The sequence below is a fragment of the Equus asinus genome, chromosome 8 (genome assembly GCF_041296235.1).
Source record: "Equus asinus isolate D_3611 breed Donkey chromosome 8, EquAss-T2T_v2, whole genome shotgun sequence".
Taxonomy (NCBI): Eukaryota; Metazoa; Chordata; class Mammalia; order Perissodactyla; family Equidae; genus Equus; species Equus asinus.
In genome coordinates, this window is record NC_091797.1 from 29,590,266 (window position 1) to 29,616,971 (window position 26,706).

General features: G+C 60.1%; 1 protein-coding gene across 3 annotated transcripts; it reads left to right on the top strand.

Annotated features, from left to right (window-relative positions):
- Positions 1 to 6,758: 6,758 nt before the first annotated feature.
- Positions 6,759 to 24,813, top strand: SPDEF (SAM pointed domain containing ETS transcription factor). Of its 3 annotated transcripts, none has more exons than XM_014846283.3 (6): positions 6,759 to 7,191; positions 17,809 to 18,273; positions 20,355 to 20,552; positions 21,980 to 22,027; positions 22,139 to 22,285; positions 24,195 to 24,812. In XM_014846283.3, exons 2-6 carry the CDS (start codon positions 17,838 to 17,840, stop codon positions 24,371 to 24,373), a joined length of 1,008 nt encoding a protein of 335 aa, XP_014701769.2. In that variant the 5' UTR covers positions 6,759 to 7,191; positions 17,809 to 17,837; the 3' UTR covers positions 24,374 to 24,812. The 3 variants fall into 3 exon arrangements, with proteins under 3 accessions (XP_014701769.2, XP_070371175.1, XP_070371176.1); XM_070515074.1 differs by lacking the exon at positions 6,759 to 7,191 and adding an exon at positions 7,227 to 7,482 and having other exon boundaries at positions 24,195 to 24,813; XM_070515075.1 differs by lacking the exon at positions 6,759 to 7,191 and adding an exon at positions 9,808 to 10,815 and having other exon boundaries at positions 24,195 to 24,813.
- Positions 24,814 to 26,706: the final 1,893 nt, after the last annotated feature.

Here is a 26,706-nt window from a genome sequence, read left to right on the forward strand (position 1 = left end):
GTGGCTGAAGGGGTGAGGGAGCTGGGGGGCTCCAGGCTCAGTGCAAGGGGGTGGCGCAGCGGGGGAGGGCAGGCAAGGAGGGCCAGTGCCTGGGCAGGGCCATCTCTTGGCCTGGGAGGAGCCCACCTGCAGTGACAGTGGCCCAGGTCTGTGTGTGAGAGGAGGGGCCCCTTCGGGGTCCTTCCCAGCTGCGTCCCCCCCATCATCTCCTCTGGGCAGAGGCCGAGTGGGCACAAGGCCACCGTGCGCAGCTGGACACGAAGGCACCACAGCCCGCCCCCAGAAGTCTCCCCTGATAAGGTGGGTAAATTTCAAAGGGGCTAATGGGCCGGGGGGCAGAGCACCGATAGCAGGGCCCCGGCTGCCAGCCGCCGCCCCGGCCCACTGCCCCGGCCCAGCCCCCAGCCGGCCGGCCACAGAACAGGTCCCGATTGTGCTCTTATCTGGGCCTGCGGTTTTGTCAGGCCCCGCTGGTTCTGCACGGGGTGGCGGGGGTGAAAAGCAGTGGCCACCTCTTGCAGTGCCACAGGCCCTCCACCACCACCCCCCACGATGGCCCAGCCCGGGCACACCTGGCGCTCCGGAGGGACAGCTGACGCACTGAGCAGGGAGGGGGGCTTCACTTTAGATCCTGGCTCCACGCCTCGCCACGCCTCGCCACGCGGGCTGCCACCCTCTCCGCGCCTCAGTTTCCTCACTGAGGTTAAAATAGGGACACTCTACCTCCAGGGGTTGTGAAGACAATTACACGAGTCAGCTTCTGTAAAGCAATAGGCGTGGCATCTGGCTCACAGTGAGCAGCGGACAAGTGAGGTGCTTGGCAGGGGAGACGGGAAATGAGGGGCTGTGGCTTCAAGGCCCTGGAGTCGGGTTTACACTGCCTCCTGGGCCTCACCTCCCTGCACCCCTGCCCTCTGCTCCAGCCACTCCCGCCTCCTCCATGTTCTGCAAGCACAAGCTGCCTCAGGGCCTTTGCTCAAGCTTTGCCTCCACTCTGGAACCCTCCAGATAACCACCGGGCTCATGCCTTGACCTCCCTCATGCTTTCGCTCAAATCCCACCTTCTCAGGGAGGTCCACCCCGACCGCCACACTTGACGCTACTCTGCACGTCCTGCCCAGCACTTCTGACATCCTATTTGTCATGGTGCTCAGCACTTTTCAGTGTACTGTATAATTTGCCTGTTCATTACTTTTACTGTTGACTGTCCGTCTCTCTCCTCTAGAATGTATACCCAACGAGGGTCACCGCTAATCCTTTCAGCACATGTTTGTGGAGTGAGTAGATTCCTGTGGCAGAGACCAGGCCAGGGACACCACCCTGCGCCGCCATCGCGGGGGCCTGCAGGGTCGGGAAGGCGTCCTATCTGCCCCCTGCACAGGCCTGCAGGGTCCCCAGGCTTGGAGGCCATCTCTGGCAGCAGCCTGCCTGGCTCCATCCACAGGGAAACCCCGGGGACCCTGAGGGCTGTGCTGGGCCCTGGGGTGGGGTGAGGCTACAGAGAAGGGTGTGTGAGTTGGGTGCAGCCAGGCCTTGGACACAGAGAAGACTGGCCCATCTGCTCAGGTCCCCTCTGGTGCTTGGGGTCTCTTTTGGAGGGGCCAGTGTGGGGACAGGCAGGAGATGGCATTGGTGAGGAAGCCTAGGGCCTGGGGAGCCAGGCTCCAAGCTGGCAAGGTCTTTGGCACCTCCCACCTGTCAGTTTTTCCTAGAAAGAAAAGGGTCTTGCATACAGTAGGCGTTCGTGAAACCAGTAAGCCCACAGATGACTAGCCTTGGGAGGGATGCTGGGTCATCTGTGCCCTCGGAGGCAGAGAGACACTGAGGGGCTGTAGCCACCAGACCGCAAACTCGTCCAGGGCACGTTGTGCCTGGCCAGCATGCCCCAGTCCTCCTGCAGGGCCTGGCACAGAGTAGGCGCTCCAAGTGCATGGTGGCCCGTGCAGAGCAATGTGTCAGGGCCCAGGGACACCAGGGGCCACCCCTGGGCCCAAGCGAGCCCTACAGACTCCATTTGATGGAAACGCCTAGTTGTGTGTTCCTGAGGACGTAGATGCCACCCCCCAGGCTATTCCTGGTCCCCTTGTCCCCCTCCAGCTGCAGCATGGTGTCCTGGAAACAGGACTGCCACAGACCCAGCCCGAGTCCTGCCTCTGCTGCTTTCTAGCCTGACTTTGGGGAAGTCGAAGGGGCCTCGACTCCTCAGCTGTGAGTGGGAAGGTCAAGCAACCCCTCGGGCGCTGGACTTAGTACGAGTAGATGAGGCAGCTCGCAGCACATGTGAGCGGGCACGGTTGGGGGTCTGCATTCAGACCCCAGCCCTGGGGTGTCCTCGGGTCTGTTCCCTAGCTTCTCTGGTCTCAGGGTCTTCCTCTGTGCCACGAGGCTGCGTGGTCTCTGGGTCCCACAAACCAGGCTTCCTGCCCATCCTGCCCTCAAGGTCCCACTTGGGTGACCAGCCCCAGGCTCTTCACAGGTCAGCAGGGGAGCCCTCCCCCCAGCTGTTCCCACCTTCTCATAGCTGGAGCCTAGGACGAAGGCAGGGCCCTGTGTCAACCAGGCAGGGGGCGGACAAGAACCAGCTGGCAGCCCCGTCTCTCTGTGGCTGGCGTGGGTCCCGGCCTTGTTGCTGCCATCACCCCCAGGCTGCCACTCCTGAGAGGGCAGGACCCAAGTAGGAGGATGGGGGTGCAAGGAGATGGGGCAGAAAGAAAGCTAGGAAGGCAGCAATCTGACTGACTGACCCACAGACAGACTCCCCTTTCCAAAGTACATCCACTTCTGCTGTCAATGACAGTCACGCGTCACATCGCCCTCCCGCAAGGTCAGCAGGGCAAGTATCATCTGCATTTCACGGAGGAGGCGAGGGAGGCTCCCAGGGGGCCTGAGACTCCATGATGACACCACTGATAAACTGCAGCCCCGAAACCGAGCCCCGGCCCTGCCTCCCACCCAGCGCTCTTCACTCTCTGCTGGGCTAGCGGTGAGAGAGGACCCGAGAGGGAGGGGCGCTCGGGCTAGCGGCTCCAGAAATCATAATCTGTGCCATGGGCCTGATGCTGCCGCTGCTCCAGAGTCCCTGCCCTCAAGAAGTCAGAATCCTGGGACGAAAAGAAACCCTGGGAAACAACTGGGGCACGAAGCACTGGGCCATGTCGGGTCTGCAGGGGCCAGAACGAGGGTCCCTGAGCCCGGGCTTCAAGCATGGGGCTTCTTTCCCTCGCACTTGGAAGAAACTCAGCTCAAACCCATGTGAACAACAGAGGGAGGAAGTGGCACTTCCTCCAGGTGCTCGCACAGCAGTGTCAGCAAGGTCCTTCTCCTCTGGGCTGTCACTCGCTCTGGGGCTGGCAGCTCCTAGCTTATACTCTCAAGACTCAGAAACCCCAGTGGCCAGAGAGAATGTGTTATCTCAGTAGGTCAGAGAAAAGTTCCAGGATGGAGTCACACGGCCAGCGAGGGGCGGCTCTGGGGTGGGCATCGCCCACAACAAATGGGTGGGGTCTGGATGGGGGAAAACAGGAGGGGCACATTTCACCCAACACCAGGTGGCCAGAGCGGGGTTGAAGAGGAGACCAGCCTGGGGGAGCTGTGGCAGGAGGCAGGAGGTCTGATGGAGGCAGTGACCCATGCCGGGGACCTGGGGCTTGGCCCCGAGGGGATGGGCGAAGTACCAGGGTCCCATCAGGCACGGGGTGATGGAGGAAACTGCAGATTTGAGTTTGCATTGCTTCCCAGCTGTGACCTTGGGAAGACATTTTAAACATTCAGGCCTCAGTTTCTTCACCTGAAAAATGGGCCTAGTAATATCTACCTGCAAGGGAGTAAGATGTCTCATGTCAGACATGTGGCAAGTGGCTGGTGGTCAGCAAGGCTTTGGGGCAGGGCGTCTGGGTTCACAGAGCACTTTCACAGACGTCATCTCCCTCCTGATCTCTGAGGGAGTTCTCTAGGGATGGGGAGGGCGGGTCTGGCAGGTTTCAGACTCAGCCTAAGTCATGGAGCTGGAAGGTGACAGAACCAGAATGTGTATTTGCGTCAAATCCTGAACTGGTGCCATGACACCGTGCTGGACGCATCAAGGCGTTGAGGGCTGTATGTATCCCAGGTTCCCCTCATGGGTTAAAGATGCGCTCTAATTGGCCCTCCCCCTGGAGCCCACCAGAGTTGCCCCAGGGTGGGCATCAAACCTCCCTTGAGCCCACCACTAAGGTCCGTCCCCAGCAGCCTCTCAGCACCGTAGTCCACGTGAGCCCCAGCTGAGCAGATGGGGAGTCCCCTCCTTGCCCCCTCCTGGCACTTTTCTGCTTCCAGGGACTCCAGGCTCTTTGGGTCCCCACTCCAGGCTTGGGTGGGTAGAATCTCTGTGCACACACAGCACAGCCTCACCTGGTCCATCCATTGAGGCTCACCCATCCCTGGAGACACCTGTGAAGTGCTCCCTTGGGCCCAGAGCAAGGCTGTACCCAGCCTTCAAGAAGTAGACTTCCCCAGGTCAAGGGTTTTTGTGTTATGACCAAGCCCCTTCCCATTGCCACCCAGCAGTGAGATATCTTCACTGGCTACAAGAGTGTTTTATCTTCATCTCTCTGTCTTCTTCTGGTCTATCTCAGCTAGGATCAGGCTTGGCTTTGAAGAATAAAGACCCCACTTAACAAAAGTGAAATGTCTATTTCCCTCATAAAAGTCCTGACATAGGCAGCCCAAAGCCAGTATGGAGATTTTTTGCAATCCACAGAGACCTAGGCTCCTTCCAGCTCCCTGCTTCACCATCTTCTCCTCATGGTCCAAGATGGCAGCCAGAATTCCAGCCATTACAGCTGCATTCCAGGCAGGAACAAGGAGGAAAGATGAAGAAGGGGGCAAATGGTACATTCCAGTTTCCTTTTAAGAAAGATTCCTGGAAATTGACACATGACACTCCTACTTGATCACATAGTCACATCTAGCTGCAAGGGGGTCTGGAATAGCCTTAATTCCAGGTAGCCAAGTTCCCAGCTAAAAATTAGGGGGTTGTTGGGACCGGCCCAGTGGTGCAGTGGTTAAGTTCACACATTCTGCTTTGGCGACCCTGGGTTCTCAGGTTCGGATCCTGGGTGCGGACATGGCACCGCTTGCCAAGCTATGCTGTGGCAGGTGTCCCACATATAAAATAGAGGAAGATGGGCACAGATGTTAGCTCAGGGCCATTCTTCCTCAGCAAAAAGAGGAGGATTGGTGGCAGATGTTAGCCCAGGGCCAATCTTCCTCAAAAACAAAAACAAAAAAATTAAGGGATTGTTTACTGAGGAAAAGGGGGAATGGACGTTGGGGGTAACTATGTCTGACACCCCTTCCATTCCATAAGCATTTGTTGGGTACTCCTTGTACTTACTCGTGTTGTAGTACTTATACTCTGAATAATGCCCTGGCACCTCATGAGCGCTGAGTAGTGCCTGGCATACAGTAGCTGCTCACTGAGCAGCGGCCGTTATTATTGCCGCATCAGCTACAAGCAGCAGCTTCCCGAGCGTGGGGAGGAGGGCTGCCTGCCCGGCAGGGGAGAGGGGATAGAAAGGCATCCTGGAGGACGTCCCGCCCGGGCGCATGGGGGTCTTTCTCTTTCTTGACCCTGGAGGGCTGGGATGGGGGGCTGTAGCCACTTTAGGACTTTGTGTTACCTCCCCGACTTCCGTCCCATCCTCCCTCAGCCTCAGGGGAACGACTCTGATAACCCATCCTCACCAAGGGGCCCGTGACAACAGCAAAGCACAGGGCTCTGCAGGGGGAGAAGTGGGACAGTGCAACCACATGTCAGGCAGTTTGGGCATCAGTGACGGGGAGCTAGTGCTGAGGCCTTGGCATCTCCCTGCGGCCGTGGAATGCTCACGCCGTGGGCACTCACACAGTTCCTACTGAAATTAGGAAATAACAACACACATTATCTACAATGCCCTCATCTGACAGAACGGCGGGGGCAGGTGCTCGGCGCCCTTCAAGGTGATCCGGGGAAAGGAGGAGCCCCTGCCCCCAGGGACATCCCTCCACCCACGCGGCCAGATGAGGAGGCAGCTCAGGGCTGGTCCGTGTGGCCCTCCTTGGACTCGTGGAGGTGGAGGGGCGGGGGCACTGGGTGCCTGGGGGTGGCCTCCCCTCTTTGCCTCCACCCTCAGGGACTGTGAAGAGCAAGCCACTGCTGGCCGACCCCCGCTCTGGGCCTGGGAAAGCAAGCACCAGTCCTTCCTGAGCACCACTGTGTGACGGGCCTGCGCCGGGCCTGAGGGGCACAGACAGCACTGCTCCCACGTGTTGTGGGTGGGTGCATGAGCCTCAGGTCTCTTTCCCCAGGGTTCCCTCCACCCCTAGCCCAGGGAGCCAGACAGCCCTTCCTCCGGGAAGCCCTCTCTGACTTCCCCTGCCTCAGTGCTCCTGTAGCCCTCCACTGGGGCGTGGGTGACTGAATTTCCACTGTTGTTTGCTTGTCTGTTCCCTGCACTCGGCTGACCCCTCTTAGTGCCCTGGCCCAGGTCCCTGTGGATATGTTCCCTGTGCCCCGCACATAATAGGAGCTCAGTAGCTATGCATCAACTAATGGGTGAGAGAGTGAGTGAGTGAGGGAATGAGTGAATGAGTGAATGAGTGAGTGAGTGAGTTCCCTGGCTGCCAGGGTATAGGGCCCCCAGCGAGGAGGGGAAGGCCTGCAAGGGTTAACCGGGAGCCCGCCTGTGGTCTGAGGTAAGCAGGGAGCGTATTTGTTCAGGTAAATAAGGAAGGATTACTTATAATGGGAAATCAGGCCCAGGCCAACTCTTCCTCTCAGTCTCCCTGACTTCCTCCCAGCACATTCCTGCACTCCGCCTGCGTCCACACAGCCCCACAGACCCGGTGCCCTGAGCCCACCGTGGCCCCCCCCCCGAAGCCCCTGCGACTGGGTCTTGCCACAGTGCCAGCAGGTGGCCCTGGGCTGGGGGCCGGGGGCTCCCTCAGGCCACGCAGCCCTGAGACCTAAGAGGGCTACCCCTCGAGGGTGGCCAGGCCCCCGGCGGCCGCCCCGAGTGCCACCTCTGCCCCCCGCCCTTCTGGCCCCTGGTCCCACCGGCTCCCCACATGCCTGGCTGAAACCCAGCAGTGGCCCCAACCGCCCACGCCTCCTCCTGGCCCCCAGGGTTGGCGCTGCAGCAGACAACTCCTTGGGCACCAGGCAGCTCACAGGTGAGTCTGGCGGGGGGCACAGGGTGCCCTGCCGTGGGGCCTTTCCCCTGCCAGCTGGGGGGCCGTGGGTGACCGAGGATTCCAAGGCAGGCTTCGCAAGCTCACAGCTGATCCTCCAGCGCCTGTGATCTGAGTCCTGCACCCTCAGAAGCCGCTGATCCCTCCGTGCGCTTCCTGGGCTGACCCCAGACTCTGGATGAGCCTCCTGGCCCAGGGAGGCCTGCAGCGCCCCGTGCCGTCACGGCCCCCAACCACACTGAGCCCAGCGGCGGGGGCTTATGGGGGGCTGCGGTAAGGCGGGGAAGGCTGGAGGGAAGGCAGCGCAGCAGATGCAGAGCCTCAGCCCCTGGGACCAGCCGGTTCAGCTTGGCCAGCAAAACACAAGCAGCCTCTCTGCTGCTGCCAGCCGCGGCTGCTCTGCCAGGGGAAGGGGCTCCACGGGGCGGGGCCACGGTGGGCAGGGGCTTGCTGGAGCCTGGAGGTTCAGGGCTGGGGTCCAGGTTGGAGCAGAGGGGACAGGCCCAGAGCCCGGGGGCTGGGCGGGGCAGTGGTGGGCACAGGAACCAGGTGGTCTGGGGAGCTGCAGAGCAAACCGCCTGGGTGCTTGGGTACCCGAGGAAGCAGAGGGCCTATGGGCCCCGGTCTGGGCACATTGGAAAGAAACGGGGGTCCTGGAAGATGACAGGGTGGAAAGCTGAAGGGCCTGGAGAGCTGGGGGCTCCCCTGAGGCTGGACGAGGTGGCGGGGGGGGCGTGTGTTTGGGGAATGGACAGGCCCACTGAGCTAGCCCCGGTTCCCGCACTCACCCTGCCAGCTGGGCCCACCCAGCAGCCCACACCCAGGCCACCAGGCTCCAGCACCCTGTCCACTGTGTGACGGTCACGGCCTTTCTCCCCGAGCTGGGCCAGGGCTGGGACTTGGCCTCGTCTTCCGCCCCCACCTCCCGAGTAAACAGCTTCACAGCACCCCCAATAAAGCAGCATCTCCCCAGCACCAGCTGCTCAGCTGAGTGACAAAGCAAACAGGGATCGGGGCCGCCCCAGGCTCGAGGTGGCGGTAGGGAGGGGCAGGGGACGCCCCCCTAGCCAGGCCAGTCCTGCCTGCCCTCTGCCCACCTCGGGGAGGGCCAGAACCAGGGACTCCCATCTTGGAGCCTCATGATCCCAAACTCACGGAAATTTGGGGAGAGGGAGCGTCCTCAGTGTTCCCAGGGAGGTCGGGTATGGAGGAGGTGGTCTCTCTCTGGGTAGGAGACCACCCTCCCCTTTGAGAGCCTGACAATGAATGGACAAGCATTTCCTCTGCCCCAGGCACTGTGGGGGGACCCAGAGCTGAAAACTCCGTCCCTCCTGGACTTGTTTACTGTGTGTTACCAATTACAAAACACTTCGGCAGATGCGATGCCATCTGATTTTCACAAGAACCCTCTGAATTAGGGAAAGCTTCTCCGTCAGCCAAGCCTGGGGAAATAGCTCGCAGTAGATGCTCATTGATGCTCAGAAACTGTGCTGCTGGTGGGAATTAGAAGAACCAGGAGAATCCACTTTTCACCACTGAGGTCATTGCAGATAAAAAGTTAATAGCCCGGAAACAATAGAGCACAGTTTTGTGTGAAATGACTTGAGTGTAACCTGGGAAAGTCAGTTCAGGTTGACCTGGGGACAAAGACGTTCTAGGTGGAGGCCAAGAAAGGATGGGTTAAGGCCCACTGTGTGGCCTTGGGTAAGTCACTTTTCCTCCCCGCACTTGCAATGAGAAGGTTAGACAAGGTGGCCTTCTCTGCTAAAAGAGCCTTCACTAGGCTGGCCCAGTGGCGTAGTGGTTAAGTTTGTGTGCTCCACTTCGGCAGCTCAGGCTTCTTGGGTTCAGATCCCTGGCATGGACCTAGCACCACTCATCAAGCCATGCTGTGGTGGCATCCCACATAAAGTAGAGGAAGATTGGCAACAGATGTTAACTCAGATCCAATCAGATCACCAAAAAAAAAAAAAAAGGCTTCGTGGAAGAGAACCTGGAGCCAGGTTTTGAAGACTGTGTAGGAGTTGGTGAAGGCAGGCTGACCAGCTGGATTTGCCGGCTTTGCAAGATTTGTGTGCTTTCCCAGTCTGCTCTCCTAGGCTGAGGTCAGGGGAGGTGGGAGGCTCTGGCTCTGGCTCCTTCTAGAGGCGGGAGGTGGGGGTGAGGCCAGCAGCTGCCCTAGACTGGGCTTGGAGCAGGATGACCTCAGGGCAAGGCGCAGGGCTCCCTCACCATCATCCTCAACAATCCCCCAGGCTCCACCCCTCGGCCCCTCCACGCCCCGTTGGCACCTGCTTCTTCCTTTGTGCCCCTCATCCCTCACCCCATTGCCTTTCCCTCCCCTCTTCCCCACTGACATCCTCTCTCCTGCTCCCAAGGGCCACGTTCATGCATGCTCAGCCCATCGTAACTCACAAGGAATTTCCATCCAGCCTCTCCCTCAATCTGCACAACCCCTTTAAGACGTGCTCTGGACAGCCTGTTGAACAGACCGGACAACTGAGTCTCTTGCCCCCGTCCCAGAGCAGGAAGTCTGCACTCAGACTCCGCCTGAGACCCTCCCCGCCCCCGTCCCCACCCCCACCTCACTCCAGGGCCCGCCCTGTGCCCCCAGCCAAGCGAGTGGCCTGTCAGGTGGAACAACTCTTCCCAAAGCAAACTTTGCACGAGGCCAGTCGCCCTAGGCTCTTCCTGACATTTAATGCCCGCTCCTTCCCCTGCCTCATTTGCATGTTCCCAGCCCAGAAGGTGCCCCCTGCCAGATTCTCCTCTCCCACCTCTTGGCAGCTGGGTGGGGCCTCCAGACTAGGGGAGGGTGGACCTCTTCCTACCTCCAGACCACTGCTCCCAGCCGGGGACACGACTGTAACTCTGCTGGGGCCAGATGGACAGAGCCCACCCGGGACCGGAGAAAGGGGCCATGAGGTCTCTGTGGCACCGCCAGAACTGAGGTGCCCTTCCCGCTCCCTCCAGCTCTGGGATCCAGGAAAGAGGCCTCGGGGTAACTGCCCAGGCTACAGTCCCAGCACCTACGACTGGTGACAGGGGCGGGGCCCAGGTCCCTCTGCTCTTAGGGCAGCAAGCTGGCCTGAGGGCCACTGGGATCCAGCTCTTCGTGTCTCCAGTTTCCACAACCTCCCCCCACCCCCGCACCCCAGAGTTCCAGGACAGAAGGGCTCAAGACGGTTCGCGGTTCGTTCTGGACTTTCTCATTTTCTGTAATGTCGGGATGCCTTCACTTGGTCCTAAAACCCTCTCTCCAAGCGCAAGGTGGGCTCCCTGGCCCAAGGCTTGGGGCTTAAGGCACATTTTCTCTGTCATCCCTGCCAAGATTTTACAGATTCAACAGCAGGAGTTTATGCCTTTCCATCCAGCCGTTCTGGGCTGGAGGAGGCTGCAGAGACACGGAGAACATAGACGAGAGTACCTGACGTGGACACACACAGCTCTTGGGGGAGTGTCAGGTCTTCTCGCATCACCGTCCTGCCTTGTCGCGCCAAACCCCAGAGACACGATTATCCTCATGAGTCCTCGTTTCCCCAACAAGGATACTAAGGCCCAGAGGATGGACCAGGGTGCCCAGGCGGAGCCAGGTGAAATCCGCAGGTTCGCACACCTTCAGGGACCGGGCAGCCTTGCTGGGACTGGAGTGTGGGAAAGGAGACGCCCATGAAACCTCGAAGCCCCGTTGCCATTTCAAGAGCTGGGAGGGTGGTGTAGACGAGGTGCTGGAGGCGTGCAGGGAAGAGGGAAGGTGCCGTGGCCCAGCCCCTGCAAAGAGGGCTTGTGGGGCCGGGGGAGACTGCGCTCGTGATGGGAGGGGGCACACACAGATGGCGGGGGTGTGGCGGCCCAGGCAGGGCAGTGGTGCTGGCCTGGGGTGCTGAGACGTGAACTGTATTTACACACAGTACGTGCTCAACAAGGGCTGAAGGAAGAAGTGGTCCACAGTTTCTGGAAAGCCCTGAAAGTCAGGCAAGATTTGTACTTGCTGTGGCTGGAAATCGGGGTTCTGGCCTGACAGCCTCAGCATCGCTCACGCCAAGCCCCCAGCTTGTCCGACTAGAGGAAGCGGGGAGGAGATGCTGCTGGGGCGGGAACCAGGCCTGACAGGCCACTTGGGAGGTGAGGGGCGGCCTGGCGGGTGGCCCTGCTTGGTCAGAAGGGTGGACCAAGTCTTTCAGAGGCTCTGGCACCGACTCCAGAGGAGCGGGGCAGAGGGAGATGTAGCTACGCCCCTTATTCTGCCTAAAATGCCACCCCTGAATCATGTCTCTGCCTGCAAGGGCAGCCCCCTGTGCCCACCTCTGTTTCTCCTCCGTTGTCCGCCCAAGTCAGGCTGAGGGGCAAGATGGGGGTCATGGGGGTCAGAGAATCCAGACAGTGTCTGGGCCAGAAAAGCCCTGGGAGGTAACTCACCCCCTCAGAGAACAGATGAGGAGGCTGAGGCCGGGAGGGGACTAGGGGCTGCCCAGGGCCTCACATATGGTGGGAACGGGGCAGGACATGAACTCACATCTCCAGATGCTGAGGCCTCAAGTTCTTTCCAGGCCGCACACCCCTTTTCGAGCAAACTCAAAGATAGGGGTGAGCTTAGGGCTGAGGCTCATGCCACCTGAGCCCACCCATGCGACCTCTCTGGGGCTCGGATTTTCAGGGGCTGGGTCAGCAGACGGCCAGAGCAGAGGTGAAAGCGATGATCAGCAGGGGTGACCCTAGTACCATCTGAGAGGAGGGTGGAGCTCAGTATTGAGTTCCAGTCCCTGCTCGGTCACCAGCACTGCATCTGTCAGGTGAGAGTAATACTGGCCGCCTGGGGGCTGGGCGAGCCCAACGGAGCTGTTTATTTAGTTGGCCTTTGCCTTGTCCAAGAAAGGGTTGGAAGCAATGTCAGTGAGGCCTTGTGGGCGCCAGTGGTACCCAGGCAGCGGGAGAGAATGGGAGACACACCTGGAACAAAGGTGCCTTCGGGCTCTGGCTGCCCGTGGGAACTGTGGGCGAAGCAGACTAAACCAGACTTCCTGGATGCTCCCCCGACCCTTTCGTCTCCTGTGCCCTGTGCTCCTGCTCCCTGGCCCTGCCCCCAACTCCCTCCCCACCCTCTGATCCCTCGGTAGCCTCACTAGCCTCACCCCGTGCCCCGAGTCTCCCGCACACCGGCTCCTGGGCCCACTGGCCGGCTCCTCAGTGAGCCTCCCAGAGAGCAGGGCTCCTCAGTGAGCTAGGGCAGTGGCCTGGGCGGGTCTGGGATCTGAGGAGGTGGGGAAACCCTGGGATCTAGAAGAAACCTACCTCCCCTACTCTTAAGCTGAGCCCAAGACAGGCAAGACCTCCATCCGCCACCCTCCAGGGCCCACCTCCCTTCTCTCTGCCCTTCGGGACCCCGGGTGCTTGGGGACGGCCACAATGGGGCGCTTGAGAGACGGCCGGAGCTGCCCGGAGGCGGCCAGCCTGGGACCTCTTCCTGGGTAAGAGGGTGGTCTGTCCAGTGAGGAGAGGCCAGCACTCGGGGCAGTGAAAGGCAGTCAGTAAGGAGGAGCTGGGAGCTTTTCCTGGGTCCAGCCAGTTTGAAGAGCAGTTTCTGAGGTCAAGGGAGCTGGGGTTCCATTGGGGGGGCCGGAGCTGTCCAAGGAGAAGTGAGGGGGCGAGAGGGGGAGAGGAGGCTGAGAAGGGAATGTCTGGAGGAGGGGAGGCTGGCCAGAGGCAGGGAGGGTTCAGAAAGCCAGACACAGCAGATCACGGGCTCCAGCCGGGCCTCCCTGTGGCCTGGGCCGGCCCGGCTTCTCTCCAAGGTGCTGACCAGCGGTCTGGGGGCCAGGTCCATGTGGCCCCTGCCCACTCTGTGTGGCTCCTGGCCAGGTCCTAGTTAGGGCACTGCCACATCCCCCTGACTCTGACCCATTAAAGGAGGTGCCTGGGGGGAGGGAGGGAGGGGCTGACAGCAGGACAGTGGGCCCCCCTGGGGAAGCTGGAGGAGGTCTGCTCCATCTGGCGGAGCGAGGCCAGCTCAGGGCTGAGGGATGGGCTGTCACCCCCCGCCCCACCCACTCTCCCTCGGTGCTCTGCTCACTGGGTCTGCGGCCGGGGTGCTGGGCTCTGGGCAGGCTGAGGCTGGGTCTCATGGTGGAGGTGGGGCTCAGGCATATTTATCCCACTCACAATCCCCCTGGGGTCAGACCTGAGGGCCTGGACTGAGCAGGATGTGGGAGGCAGGCTCCAATCCCATGACAGCCCAGGGCCTTAGCAAAGACCTCCCTGGGAACTCTGCTTCCCTGAGGCTGTGGTTTCAGGTGGCATCAGGGCATCTTTTGCTGGTGCCAGTAGGAGTGGGAGTGAGAACCCATTGGAAGACAGGGGAGTTTCAGGGGAGCATTCCTGGCCCGAGGGGTGAGAACAGGCCAGGCAGTGGCAGGAAACAGCTGCTGTAAATGTGCCCTCTCTCCTCATCTGCCCTCCTGGGGGAATGGAGGTGCTGAGAGGAGGGGCCCCAGGTGGCTAATCCCTCTGGCCGCTGCCACACCCTCTGGTCCTGTGTCTGGGCCTTGGCCTCCACCAGCTGTTACCAAACTTTCTTTGTCTAGACTCGGAGCCAGAGCCTCTGGGGCAGAAGGGAGCCAGGACACGCTGAGCCTTAATCCAGACACGTGGCTTAATCCAGAGCAGATCAGCTCGAGGTTTGGGAGCTGGAGGCATTGCTCAGGAGACCGGCAGCCCCTGGGCCCCAGCCGGCAGAGACTGTAGGGAGAGCTGGGCCTGCCTCCAAGGGACGTGGATGTGGGAAACACCAGGCTTGTCCCAGGACCCTAGGCCTATGGAACAGTGACCTGAGGGTCAGCAGGCCTCTACTCTGGTCCTGGCTCTGCTGTGTGACTCTGGGCACATCCCTGCCACTCTCTGAGCCTCGTTTTTCCCAACACATGTGTGTCCTTGTGAATGGACAAGCATCCATGAATGTAATCAAGGCTGAATCGCATAGCACAGATGGGGAGAGCTGGAAAGTCAGAGGAGGGAGCTATTGGGGAGGGCTTCCTTGGGGAGGAGGGCTTTGGGCTGAACTGTGATGAGAAGGAAGGGGAATCTTAGGCAGAGGGACAAGAACACAAGAGAAAATAGCCGTCTCATGCCCATAGCACAGGGACCAGGGGAGAAACGCTATTCTCACTAGAGCCTGGATATGGTCACCATGTTGATCGATCTCTGGTTCTGGTGCAGACCCTGCCTCTAACCAGTGAATGACTCCCTTCCCCACTCTGGGCTTCGTTGTTCCTATCTAAAAAACGATCACATAATATATAGCCCTTTCCAGCTCTGATTATCTGGGCTGGGTAGGAGGCAGGCTCAGAGGTGGGCATCAGCCAAGGGGATTGGGCTGGGCAGGCAATGGGGAGCCATGGGAGGTTCTTGAGCACAGGGGTGCCTGATGAAAGTGTGTCGGAGGGAAATGAGCATGACAGTAGGGTGGAGTGAGCAGCCAGGAGGTGGGAATGGACTTTTGGAGGATCAAATTGGTCAATCAGAAGGCAGGAAGGACCCTGGAAAGAGGGGACTGGCCAGAGCAGAATTCTCAGAGGGAACATGGTATGATGAACAGAGCCCACACATGGTTAACTGGGGACCTCGGGCAAGCTGTATAAGCTCTCTGAGCCTCACTGTCTGTATCTGTGAAACGGGCTCTCGAGTCCACATCACCCAGGCTGTGGGTAGGAAAGGGGGTAGCGTGCATGAGCGCTCTGGACATAGGAGGCGCTCACTGTGCAGGTCTCTCTTCCCTCCCTGGTCCAGCCCCAGGGTCTGGAGGAGATGCTGGAGCTGCAGGCTGGGCCCACCAGCCCCTGACCAGTAAACCAAGGTCCCTCTAGACCGGGGCTGCTGGAGGCGGAGCATTCCTCACCCACTCCCCACGCGGACAGTCGGATCTTTCCTCCCACCGTGCGGTTAATCATTAACTTAGTTTTCACCCGGGAGCGGGGGGGCGAGCCTGGGCTGAGAGCAGGTTCCTTGGCATTTAGGCGCAAGGTGACTTGGGGCGCTGGAATGTGGGGTGTGGAGGAGGCGGGAATTCTCTGCTGGTGAAGGGGCCCTGGGCCCGGAGTTGGAAGACCTGGATCCAGGTCACTTAGTTCTCTGCACCTAAACCTCCCCATCCACAGAATGGGAGTGAGAATAAGGCCCGGGGAGGGGACAGGTGTGAGGGCCACGAAGGTCACTTGACAAACATGTCAGGGATGTGTCATCACATCCCAGCCTGACGGACATTGCCACCTGCCCTGCCCATTCCTCCTCGCTGACCCCTCGGGCCATTGTGCCCCGAAACATAGCAGCTACCTCCCATCCTACCTGTAGCTGAGGCTGAGCAAACAGCAGGGCCACGAGGGAGGCAAGTCCTCCTGCTGGGAACGTTTCCGTCTCCCTGGCACACAGCCCAGGGTGTTGGCACAGACTATCCTAACGTGGCAGGCACGGGAGTTCTGGGGACGTGGATGGGGCGGGAGGCAGGCAGTGGGGGATGGCAGGGGGGGAGGGTTGAGAGGGGGTCTCCAGGGTTGGGGCCACCTCCAGGGTGGGGCACGGGCACAGGCAGGGTGGGGACCCAGGGGCAGGGTGGGCTGTTGGTGCTGCCTGGGTAAATAATGTGGGCCCACAGCACACACGTGTGTTTGCACAGAAGGACCTGAAATGATTCCAGGCCTGCCCTCTGTCCCCTGCAACACTGGTTCCCCCTCCATCCCTGTCCACCCCACCCCACCCTGACCGTTCCTTCCTTGTCACTTAAAGGAGCCCTTAAAAGGAGAATTGAGATCAGAGGGAACCCCCTTCTCTCTTTCTGGTATTCTCTCCGCCACAGACAACTGCAGGGCTGCCATGTAAAGTTGGGAAGGTTGGGCACTGCACAAGAGAGGGGACAAAAGGGAGCTGAAATTCCACCTGGGTTCCATTTACCAAGCCATCCTATCCAGAAGGAAAGGATGTCGTTTGCTGAGTTGTACGAAGGTGCAGAATGGGCTGCTGCAGCCCTAGGGAGCCTGGAGGTGTCTTCCCAACAGTCCTTTCTCTGTCCCACCGGCAGGGACAGACGCTGCCGCACACTGAGGCTGAACTGGCCAGTCCCACGGGTGGCTGGAGATGTGCCAGGGAGCCCTGCCCTGTCCCAGTGTGGCATAGCCAGTCCCACCATTAGAGGGTCCTTTGATGAAAGTCTCTCCCGCTTCCTGCCAGATGCCCTTAGAGCAGTGGCCCCCAAACTCGAGCCAGCGTCTGAACCGCCCACAGCGCCACCACCCACCCCCATCCACGCACCGCTGGTGCTTCTGGCCCGGCACCGTGGCTGAGAACCGCTGCTTTCAGTACAAACACCCCCGGGGAGGGCCCCACGTGAGCGGGCGCATGGGCTCCCTCCCTCCTTTCTCAGTGCTCTCCTCTGTTATTGGCAGCATGTATTTGTTGTTAATCCTCCACCTCCGTTCTGATTGATTTTTGAGTATCAGGCCCACGAATCACAGAAATATCCCAGAAACCCTGGTATTTTGATGTCTGTACGTCTTTCAAGTTGCTGCCTCTCCCAAACCGCCTACTCCAGTCTGGGGTTCAGAGCAAAGGGCCGGGCAAAGCAGAGCCTGGGTGACCGATGGAGCTGGAGGCCATCAGGGCCTGGTGTTGAGGCAAATGGCAGGGAGGAGACGGTGTCTGGGCTGCTGAGGCCTCAGTCGTTCCTAGATCCTGGGCCTTCTCGCCACCCTCCTGCCCCCAGCAAAGCCGGGGCTGTAGGTGGGCTCCTGGGCTCTGCTTTGGGCAGCTGCTCGTTCCTCTAGGGCATGAGGGGAGAGGACGGGGCTCTGAGAGCTGGGAGGGGCCTGGGGCTGCTCCTTTCAGGGGAGACCAGGGCGGGTGGGTACCAGGAACCCGGCCCTGAGCAGGGCAGGCCAAGCACACCTGCAAGTTGTTGCTCAGTGACTCCCTCAGCAGCGTTACTCTGGGAATATTCACACTCCCAGTGGCCAATGGAGGGGGCCGGGGCCCGCCTCCCCAGCTTGTGAAGGGGTTCTACCATGCCACGCCCCTCCCTTGCTCCTTTCTTCCTTCCCCTGGCTGGGGAAGATGGTGCTGCCCTTTTCTCTTCCCGACCCCCTTCAAGGGCAGAATAAAAGAAAATGAGCTTTGCTACAGCAGGAAAGATTTAGATTAGCTCTCAGAAGGAACTTCCTCCACCTTAAAGGCTCCTTGTCCAGGCCTCAGTTTGCTCGTCTGCCAAATGGGGCTGATCGTGCCTTCCACTGTGAGGACTGTGTGAGGTCAAGAACCCTAGAAGGTTGTTTGAAGCACACTACGTGTGTCAAGATTGACAGCTCCCGGCCAACCTGGCTTCCCCCGGGGGTGAGGGAGCTGCCCATTTACAGTCCCACCCCACTCCCATCTCTTTCCCGGCCAGAAGGCCTGTCTGCCCAGCCCCGGCCTCGCTGCCCAATGACCCGGAAGGCCCAACTCTCTCCCAGGCCCAGCCACTGCCCACTGGGCCCCTCATCCCCGTAACCAGCTTAGCGGCCCCCACGGGGACGGGGACGCAGCCAGAACCCGACTCTCCTTCCTCTTTCATTTCTATAGCCGCGGCCGCCGGCCCGAGCAGCAGCAGCATGGGCAGCGCCAGCCCGGGCCTGAGCAGCGTGGCCCCCAGCCGCCTCCTGCTGGCCCCCGATGCTGTGCTGCGGACAGGCCTGGAGAAGGTGGCTGTGGGGGCAGCAGGGCCCGAGAGCCGAGACTGGAGCCCCAGCCCCCCCGCCACGCCCGAGCAGGGCCTGTCCGCCTTCTACCTCTCCTACTTCGACATGCTGTACCCCGACGATGGCAGCTGGGCCGCCAAGGGCCCCGGGGCCAGCGCTCGGGACGAGCCGCCTGAGGAGCCCGAGCAGTGCCCGGTCATCGACAGCCAGGCCCCTGGGGGCGGCCTGGACTTGGCGCCGGGCGGGCTGACCCTGGAGGAGCACTCGCTGGAGCAGGTGCAGTCCATGGTGGTGGGCGAGGTGCTCAAGGACATTGAGACGGCCTGCAAACTGCTCAACATCACCGCAGGTGAGCCCCTCCGTCAGGGCGGGCACACGCAGGGCCCGGGATGCTGCCTGCTGCACCCTGGCTGCCCCTGGCCCAGCCTCAGGAGCCCCAGAGAGGCTGGTGCTTCCACACTTACGGTCAGCCCACAGCACACAGCAGCCGTGAGCCTGGGCTGGCACAGCTCCAGCCCTCTGGGCCCCAACGGCCGCAGCCCAGGGTCCCCACTTGGTAGGTGCTGGATGAAGTGAATCTGAGCTCTCTGCCATCTGGCCCACCACCTCCTCTGAGACTTATCTCTGCTCTCCCCTCATTTGCTCTGCTCCAGCAACACCTGCCTCTTTGCTGTTCCACAACACTCACACCTCAGGACCTTTGCACCTGCTGGTCCTTCAACCTAGAACACTCTTCCCCAAATGCCCAGCTGGCTCCCCCTTCACCTCCTTCAGGTCTTGACTCAAATGGCACCATCTCAATGACGCCTTCCCAAACCCCTGCCTCTTATTCCTCCGCTCTGCCTTCCTTCTCTCGTAGCACAGACCATCTGATACGCTGCGTATTTTATTTATCTTGTTTACTCTCTGTCTCCCTCACTGGAATGTACATGCCCTTAGGGCAGGGGTTTCCATTTGTTTTGTTCACCCTACATCCCCACTTCCTAGGCTGGCGCCTGGCACATAATAGATGCTCAATAAACAGGACCTTTTTGCTATGCCGGGCCCTGTTCTGGCACCGGGGGATTGAGTGGTGAACACAGCACAGAAGCCCCTTCGTTCATGATGCTGACACTACAGTGAGGGAAACAGATCATAAATAGATAAATGTGTCACTGGTCCAGTGGTGATGAGGGAGGGGACATCAGGAGACTGGGCACGTGTCTCCAGGGCCTGGAAGGTGTGGTTACGGAGATGGTGCTGTGGGTCGAGGGGTGGCTGGGTCTATAGTCCCTGTTCCCCCATCATCTCTTCAGCTTTGGGTAGGCCTGACCCACCTCCTGGGTCCTGGCATTTGAACATCCCCCTCTCTGTCCTGCCTTCACACAGGAGGGGTCTCAGGCATCCCTCAGGCCCAACCCCTCCCCCCCGGAGTCATCTGGGCCCAGCCCCTACTCCCCAACAGTCCCAGCTGGTGTCCTCTTGAGCTGGCTCCTACCCATGCCCCAATGCCCCTGCCAGGCCCCCCCAGGGAGGCTCTCCCACGGCGCCTCGGCTCCCACACTGGCTCGGGGCGGGGCCTGCCCTCCGAACAATGGGAACAGAAACAAATTGCTTTGACCCTGGAGAGGAAAATGGCTTTAAGTCACCCAGTCTGCAGGTCACCCAGCTGGGGCAGCAGCTTAGACCACGAAGTTCTCTTGGAGGTCCCATTGTGACTGTGCCTGCAGCCCAGCCCCCACCCATGTGCCCTGCCAGGCTCACCCCAGAGCAGCTCCCTAGGGAGACATCTCAGACCTAGCCAGTGCCTCCCCTCCCGGCCTCTGAGGCCTGTGGCTGCCCTGTGACCACCCTGTGCTCTGCCCTCATTCATTCACCGCGTGTGCACAGAGCAGCTACTATGCACCCAGCCCTTTGTTCGGTGTTGGACAAGAGGATGAAGCCTCTGTGCCTCAGTTTCCTCATCTGTAAAATACAGTGGGGGTTGGGGGTGGGGGTTGTAGGGCTAATTCCTGGTTGGGGTTTTCTCTGGTTCCTTGAGGGGTTTGGAGAAGGCAAGAGGTAGCTCGGAAAGAAGCTCAGGTGTTTCGGGTTTAATGTCACTGTCCCCTCAGGGGTGGGGCTCCCCAAAAGGTCCCTTGGAGAAGCTGCAACGGTCTGGCAGGACCCGAGGTCTGGGTGAGGTAGGGAGTGCAGAGGCCCCAGGCCACCCTGCCCCGCGCCAAGTTTGTTGTTAGGGCCCCGGCTCCTCCTTCTCACCACCCCCTCTTCCTGGGTACGCCCCTCCTCAGGGACCCTCAAGGCTCTGTCTGGCCTGGCATGGCCTCCCCCCAGGAGTGCATGGTCCCTGGCCACTAGTTCCCACGGGTGCCCCATCACAGAAGAGCAAGCCATGTTCAGGGCGGTGACCTCAAGCAGCCCCTGGGGCTGAGGGAGTGTCTCTTGCTCCAGACCCCGTGGACTGGAGCCCTGGCAACGTGCAGAAGTGGCTGCTGTGGACGGAGCACCAGTACCGGCTGCCCCCAGTAGGCAAGGCCTTCCAGGAGCTGGGAGGCAAGGAGCTGTGCGCCATGTCGGAGGAGCAGTTTCGCCAGCGCTCGCCCCTGGGCGGGGAGGTGCTGCACGCCCACCTGGACATCTGGAAATCAGGTGGGACCCGGTGCGGGTGGGAACGACCCCTCCCGGGCCCCGAGCTGGGAACCCCGAGTGGGCCGGTTAGGCCAGGATGCTGGCCGGGAGGTTACTCTCCTCTGGGGACACAGCCCCTTGGTCCTAGTCAGGGCTCCCTTCTGGATCCCAGCCCCAAGGGCAACTGCCTCCCTGTGTCCTGGCTGAACTCACCAGCCCCGACCTGCTCCCAGCCCTGGTCAAGCCCCCAGCACTTAGGACAGAGCACGGGGGAAGTTACAAGGTAGAAGTTAAACCGTGAGGACGCGGGACGTCAGAGCTGATGGGGACTGTGGGTATCACAAAGCCCTTCTTCTTTGTCTTTTTATTTTGTTTGTATGTTTTTTATTAAAGAAGTAACGTGGTAATAAATGTGTAGGATTTAAAAAGACACAGTGAAAACCAGTCTACCCTGGGAAGTGATTCTCCGTCACGCTCCTGACCCCCAGCCTTCCAGTCCCTCCCCAGGGGCAGCCTCCGTGACCATTTCTTGGCTGCCTTGCCAGGGAAAGTCTCTGCATATGCAAGCAATTAGATATGTATGCGTTTTACCCTTTTTTTTTTTTTCTTTTAACACGAATAGTATCAGAGTATCACACTGTTCTGCACTTAACAGTGTATCTTGGGTCTCGTTCCCCATCAGTATCTACACGGCTGCCCCGTTTTTAATGGCTGCGTGCCAAGCCCTTTGTGTTTAAATGGTCTCCATCTCACTGAGCGCCCACAGTGTGCCCTGCGCAGAGCCACGCGCTCTGGAGGAGACAGTGCTGCCCAGTGAGTCAAGGCCGCTGCCCTTCCAGGCCCGGGGTGAACAAGGGGACAGGACCCATGCGTATGGCCCCATCAGAGACCAGTGGTTGGCAAGGGCAGTGGACAGTGCTGGGCCGAGAGCTGGGTGGTGATGTGGGCAGACGCTGGCTGCCTTTGCCCCCTCTGCCTGGGCTGCGGGTGGAGAGACGGGGAGGGGCTGGGAGGAGAGTGGGAGGCATGGACGGCACAGTGACCTCGGCAGGCAGCGGAGGGCAGGGCTGTTTTTCTCGCGCCGGCCCTGGCCAGGGTGCTGCGAAGACTTCATCACCCTGGATCCTTGCAGGACCTGTGGGGGGGTCCCAGCCCCATTTCACAAGTGAGAAAAGGGAGGCAGAGCAAGGCTCGACTTCCACTCGTCTGTCTAGACATCAAGGGCTGCGTGCATGGCCTCTAAGGTCCCTCCCAGCTCCCAAATCCTAAATTTTCTTCCAGGCAGCAGCTCTGTAAACAACTTGTCTTCCCAAGTGGCAAGAGGGAGGAAGCCAGAGGGAAATCTCCAGCCAAAGGGGGCCTTCTATGGCCCCACAGTCCCACTGAAACGCCCTCCTCGACCCTTAGGGTCTCTCGTGGGTCCCTAACTTTCTCTCCTTGTCCCCCAGCGGCCTGGATGAAAGAGAGGACCTCCCCGGGGGCCATTCACTACTGCGGTGAGCTGGGGCAGGACAGGCAGGGGGCCGGCTCCCGGGGTCTGGGGTTGATGGGCGGCTGCCACTGAAGCCGGGGGCTCCTCACTCACTGCTCCCTCCCTGGCTGCCCAGCCTCCGCCAGCGAGGAGAGCTGGACTGACAGCGAGGTGGACTCGTCCTGCTCCGGGCAGCCCATCCACCTGTGGCAGTTCCTCAGGGAACTGCTGCTCAAGCCGCACAGCTACGGCCGCTTCATCCGCTGGCTCAACAAGGAGAAGGGTGAGCAGGGCGCCCGGCAGGGGCCACGGGGGCAGCGAGGGCGCACTGGGGTTAGCGGGGTCCTGCCTGGGTTCCTACCGGGTGCCGGGCGCCGGGAGGGTGGGGGTTGGGCAGAGGGGTGGAGCTGCCCCCACCTGTGCCCTGAATGCCAGATACGGCCATCCTTGGACCCGCCCGGGGTCTGTGTGCGGTTTGTGGCCACGTCTGTCCCCCGGCCAGGCTCTGCCTTGTTCAGGGTCCCCAGCCATGCACAGTGCCTTTGACATAGTAGGAACTCAAAATCGTGCTGAGAATGAGACAGCCTTTGCCCTCAAAACGTCATAGCTTCAGTGGGGAGGCCGACAGTGTCCAGTGAGAAATACAGCACGAGCCACATACGCGATATGTAGACACATTAACAAAAATCTTTTAGACGGGTGAATCTAACTTCAGCAATACTTTTATTTAACCTAATATTATAAGTTACTATAATTTCAACATGTAATCAATATAAAAATTGTTAGATTTTTTTTACTAAGTCTTCGAGATCTGGTGTGTATTTTACACTTAGAGCACATCTCCATTCGGACTTGCCCCCTTTCAAGGGCTCAAGAGCCAGATGTGGCTGGTGGCCACCTCATTGAACAGCACAGGACCAGACGTTGTGTGTGTGTTTCAGAAAAGGCTCAGAGCCAAGAAACCTGGGTTCTGGGCCCCATTCTGCCAGGAGTAGCTGGGGTGCCCGGACCTCAGTCTTCTTATCTGTGAAAGGGACTAGATGTATTCATGCAACAAACCTTCTCTGAGCACCTCCTCTGGCTCCACACTTGCTCAGCTGACTTTTCCAGAGAGTTACAGTGTCCTGAGGGTGCGGGCAGGATTCAGCTGCACACCGTCCTCGAGGGACCTACAGTCTTGTAGGAGAACCAGCAGTGAAATGAGCTGGTGAGCAGAGTATGTCGGGGCTATGGGGGCAGCCATGCCCAAGTCCAGGAGGACTTCACGGAGGAGGTGACTCTGGGGCTGAGTGTGGAGGACGAGAAGAGGCTAGAGGGGGTGGAAGAGAAGTTCCTGCACAAGGTGTGGTGACCCCGCATGTGTATTCGAGACCGAGAGGGAGCCGGTCCTCTGGGGAGACAGTCCCATGATAGAGTTCTAGGAAAGGAGATCAGGGAGGTGATCTGGGAAGGCTCCCTGGAGGCGGTGTGCTTCCTGGGCCTTGCCAGGAGGGTTTAGAATGAGAACTGGGGGCATTAACAATGTAACAGCTCGTCCCAAGGGGCACTTCCTTCAGGCTCTGCTCTAAGCACTTTCTGTAACCACTCAACAACGTGGTAGTCACGCTAACCACCTCTTACCGACAGAACAAAGGCGCCTTAGGCAGCTTCGAAAGGTAGAAAATGGCAGAGCCAGGATTCAAACCCAGGTCTGCTGGCTCCAAGTCTTTCCACCACCTCCTGAGTTAATCCTGCCAGAAAGGGCTGCGAGGGCTGAAGTGGCTGAGAGTACAAGGAGATTTTGCAAGCTTGGGAACTGCAAGGGGACGGCAGCGGTGGGGGCGAGGGGGTGCCAAAGGAGCCATGGGCACAGCCCAGAGCCCCGCAGGACAAACGCCAAATAGGAGCAGAGGCTGGCAAGGGCCAGGCCCTCAGGGCCACAAATAACCCATGAACGGACACGTGCATCCAGGAGGTTGTGACTCCGCGGTATTATTTACCACTTACTGGGCCTGTGGCACACTCTGCACACATTTCTTTACCCCTCACCACAGCCTTGGGAAGAGATGTGGTGGCCCCCCAGCCTGACCCCTGCCCCTGGCTGCCCCTGGCTCCCATGGCCCAGTGGGAGACTAACCTGTCCATCTCGGTCTTTCTCCCTTTTGGCCCCACTTGCACGGCTGGCTCTCTCCGGGCCCTCCTGCTCCCCCCAGGCATCTTCAAAATTGAAGACTCGGCCCAGGTTGCTCGGCTCTGGGGCATCCGCAAGAACCGTCCAGCCATGAACTACGATAAGCTGAGCCGCTCCATCCGCCAGTATTACAAGAAGGGCATTATCCGGAAGCCCGACATTTCCCAGCGCCTTGTCTACCAGTTTGTGCACCCCATCTGAGGGCTGCGGGCCAGACCCTAGGCCCGAAACCTCCCTCCTGCCTGCTCCTGAGCAGAGGGAGAGGGCCGTCCGCTGGCATTCAGAGTCTGGGGCCAGGGAGGGGACGGCCCGCTGCTCCCAGGGGCCTCTCTGGGGCCTGAGGTGGGGGTGCTTCCTCCTCAGGCCTGACTGCGCATGTGCCCATGGAGGGGGCCAGGGCTGGACAGGGAAGGCCTTCCCTCCCCCCCAGCCTCTGACCCCAGGATTTCCAGAGCAGAGCCGACAGAAATGGCAGTGACTTGGCCAAGGCCACTAAAAGTCCCTCCAGTGCTCTCTGTCACCCATCCTGCACCGTGCCTGGCATGCTGTTAGGAGACGTCTGCACCCCTGAATTGGGGAGCCAGGAGTTCCCTTGGGAATGGATAATAAAGGTACCAGAGAACTGATACAGCCCCAGTGTCTGTGCACTGAGTGAGCGGGACAATCCAGAGGCCATCAATGCTCAAAGTGGTTGTGGTTACAGGGGCCTGGGGTGGTCAAGGGGGGCTTCCTGGAGGAGATGGCATTGAGCTGAGCCTAAAAGGAAAGGGATAGTGGATTGGTAGAAGCTGTGGGAGAGAGGCAGTGAGTCCTCAAGGCCAAGGAGGGCCTGGAATGACCTCATCTCCCCCCACCCTAGTGTGGGCCAGAAGGAGGGAGGGCCCTGGGGCTGAAGACAGTCCACCATAGGACTGGAGAGAAGGCGGCGTCCGTCCTCTGCATCTTCTTGCTCTGCTGTAGAGGGTCCCAGAGCCTTTGTCTCTGCTTTGCAACCAAGGGGGCTCTGGGAAGGGGCGGCTGGGGTGCCAGAGAGGACGACTGCTCCGATTCCCCTTGTGGGACACAGGCTCCGCAGCGAAGAGAGGTGGTTTGGCTTGTAGTTCCCTTGCACAGAGCAAGGTCCCAGACCTCAGCAGCGCCCCTGTGAGGCTGCGAGCCCTGGGAATGGGGTGTGAGGGGCGTAAGTGAGCATGTGATGGGGAAAGGGTCACAGTGTGGGTGAGACGGGGGAGATGGGGCGGGCCCTACTGCCCAGTCTGCTGGGCAAAGCAACTCACTCAGCCTCCTGGCGCTTCCCTCACACTCGTCCATCCGGCTCGCATGCCCTGAGGACCCACTACGCTCTAGTACTTGCACTGCTTTTTACCATTAACTTCCCTACCAAACCGCGAGGGAGGGGCTACTCCCCCATCCTGCAGACGATGAAGCTGAGGCTCAGAGTGGCTGGGAGACTTGCTCACAGTCCCACAGCCAATCAGCCAATCAGTGGCAGAACCAGGAACTGAACCCACAAGCACAGGGCTCTCTGCACCTCATGCCTCCTGCTTCGTGACTGGTCAGCACCCTTAGCCTCTGTAACCTTTAGCCTCTGATGACACACTTCAGGAGACAGGACGGGAGCCAGCCAGGGCTGCCCAGACCATTGAGGGTTAAATGCCGCCCTAGCCTGCCACCTTCTGCCCTCAGAGATTTTATTGTCTCCAGAAGAAAGTTTACTCCTGGCAGTGAGCAAACAGCACCTTGGCATCTGTCAGCTGGGACTGGACCCAGGGGAGGAGGGGGCGGCCCTGCCCCACGCCTGTGCCTCGCTGGGCCCCTGCTGTCTGCCCACCCCCGGGGAGGGGGCACCTGGGACCCTGGCCAGAACCAGCTCGGCTCTGCTCAACTGGTTTTGTCTCCAGCCTGCCGGCCCTGCCCCCAGCTGCATCCCTGTGCCACCAGCAGGGCCTGGGGTGGCCTCATCTCAGGCCGGGCTGAGAGGAAGGAGGGGGAGGGGGATTATGGGCTAGGAGTGGGGAGCTGGAGCTGCTCCAGAAAGGGGAGCCGTGGGGGGTCAGGTGGGGCAGCTCCCTGCTGTGTGGATCTGCCACGAGGCACATGACCCCTTGGCGGGGACACACCCATCCAGTGACAACTTGTGCACTGGCAGCAAGCTTAGGTTTCCTCTTCCTCCTCCGCACACCTGCCCATCAGAGCCCAGTCTAGCCTAGGTACTCCCTGACCATCCCCACGGGACCCCGCCTCTCGGGCGCCCCATCACTGCATGGAGCAGCCTGCGCAAGACGAGGCAACCTTCACCTTTATTTGAAGAGTCCTTGTTCGGCTAAAACCAGGGGCTTGTCACTGGACGTGGATTTGGGGGATGAAGGAGATGGGCTGGGGAACAGATTCAACCCCATCCTGAGCCCTTCTCCCTGCCCTGGGGTGCCCTGAGGCTGGGGAAAGCGTGGGCGAGGGGACTGCAGTAGAGATGCCTTGACGAGTGGGTCTATCAGGGCCTGCCAGGCTGCCGGAGCCACTGGGGCCTCGGAGAG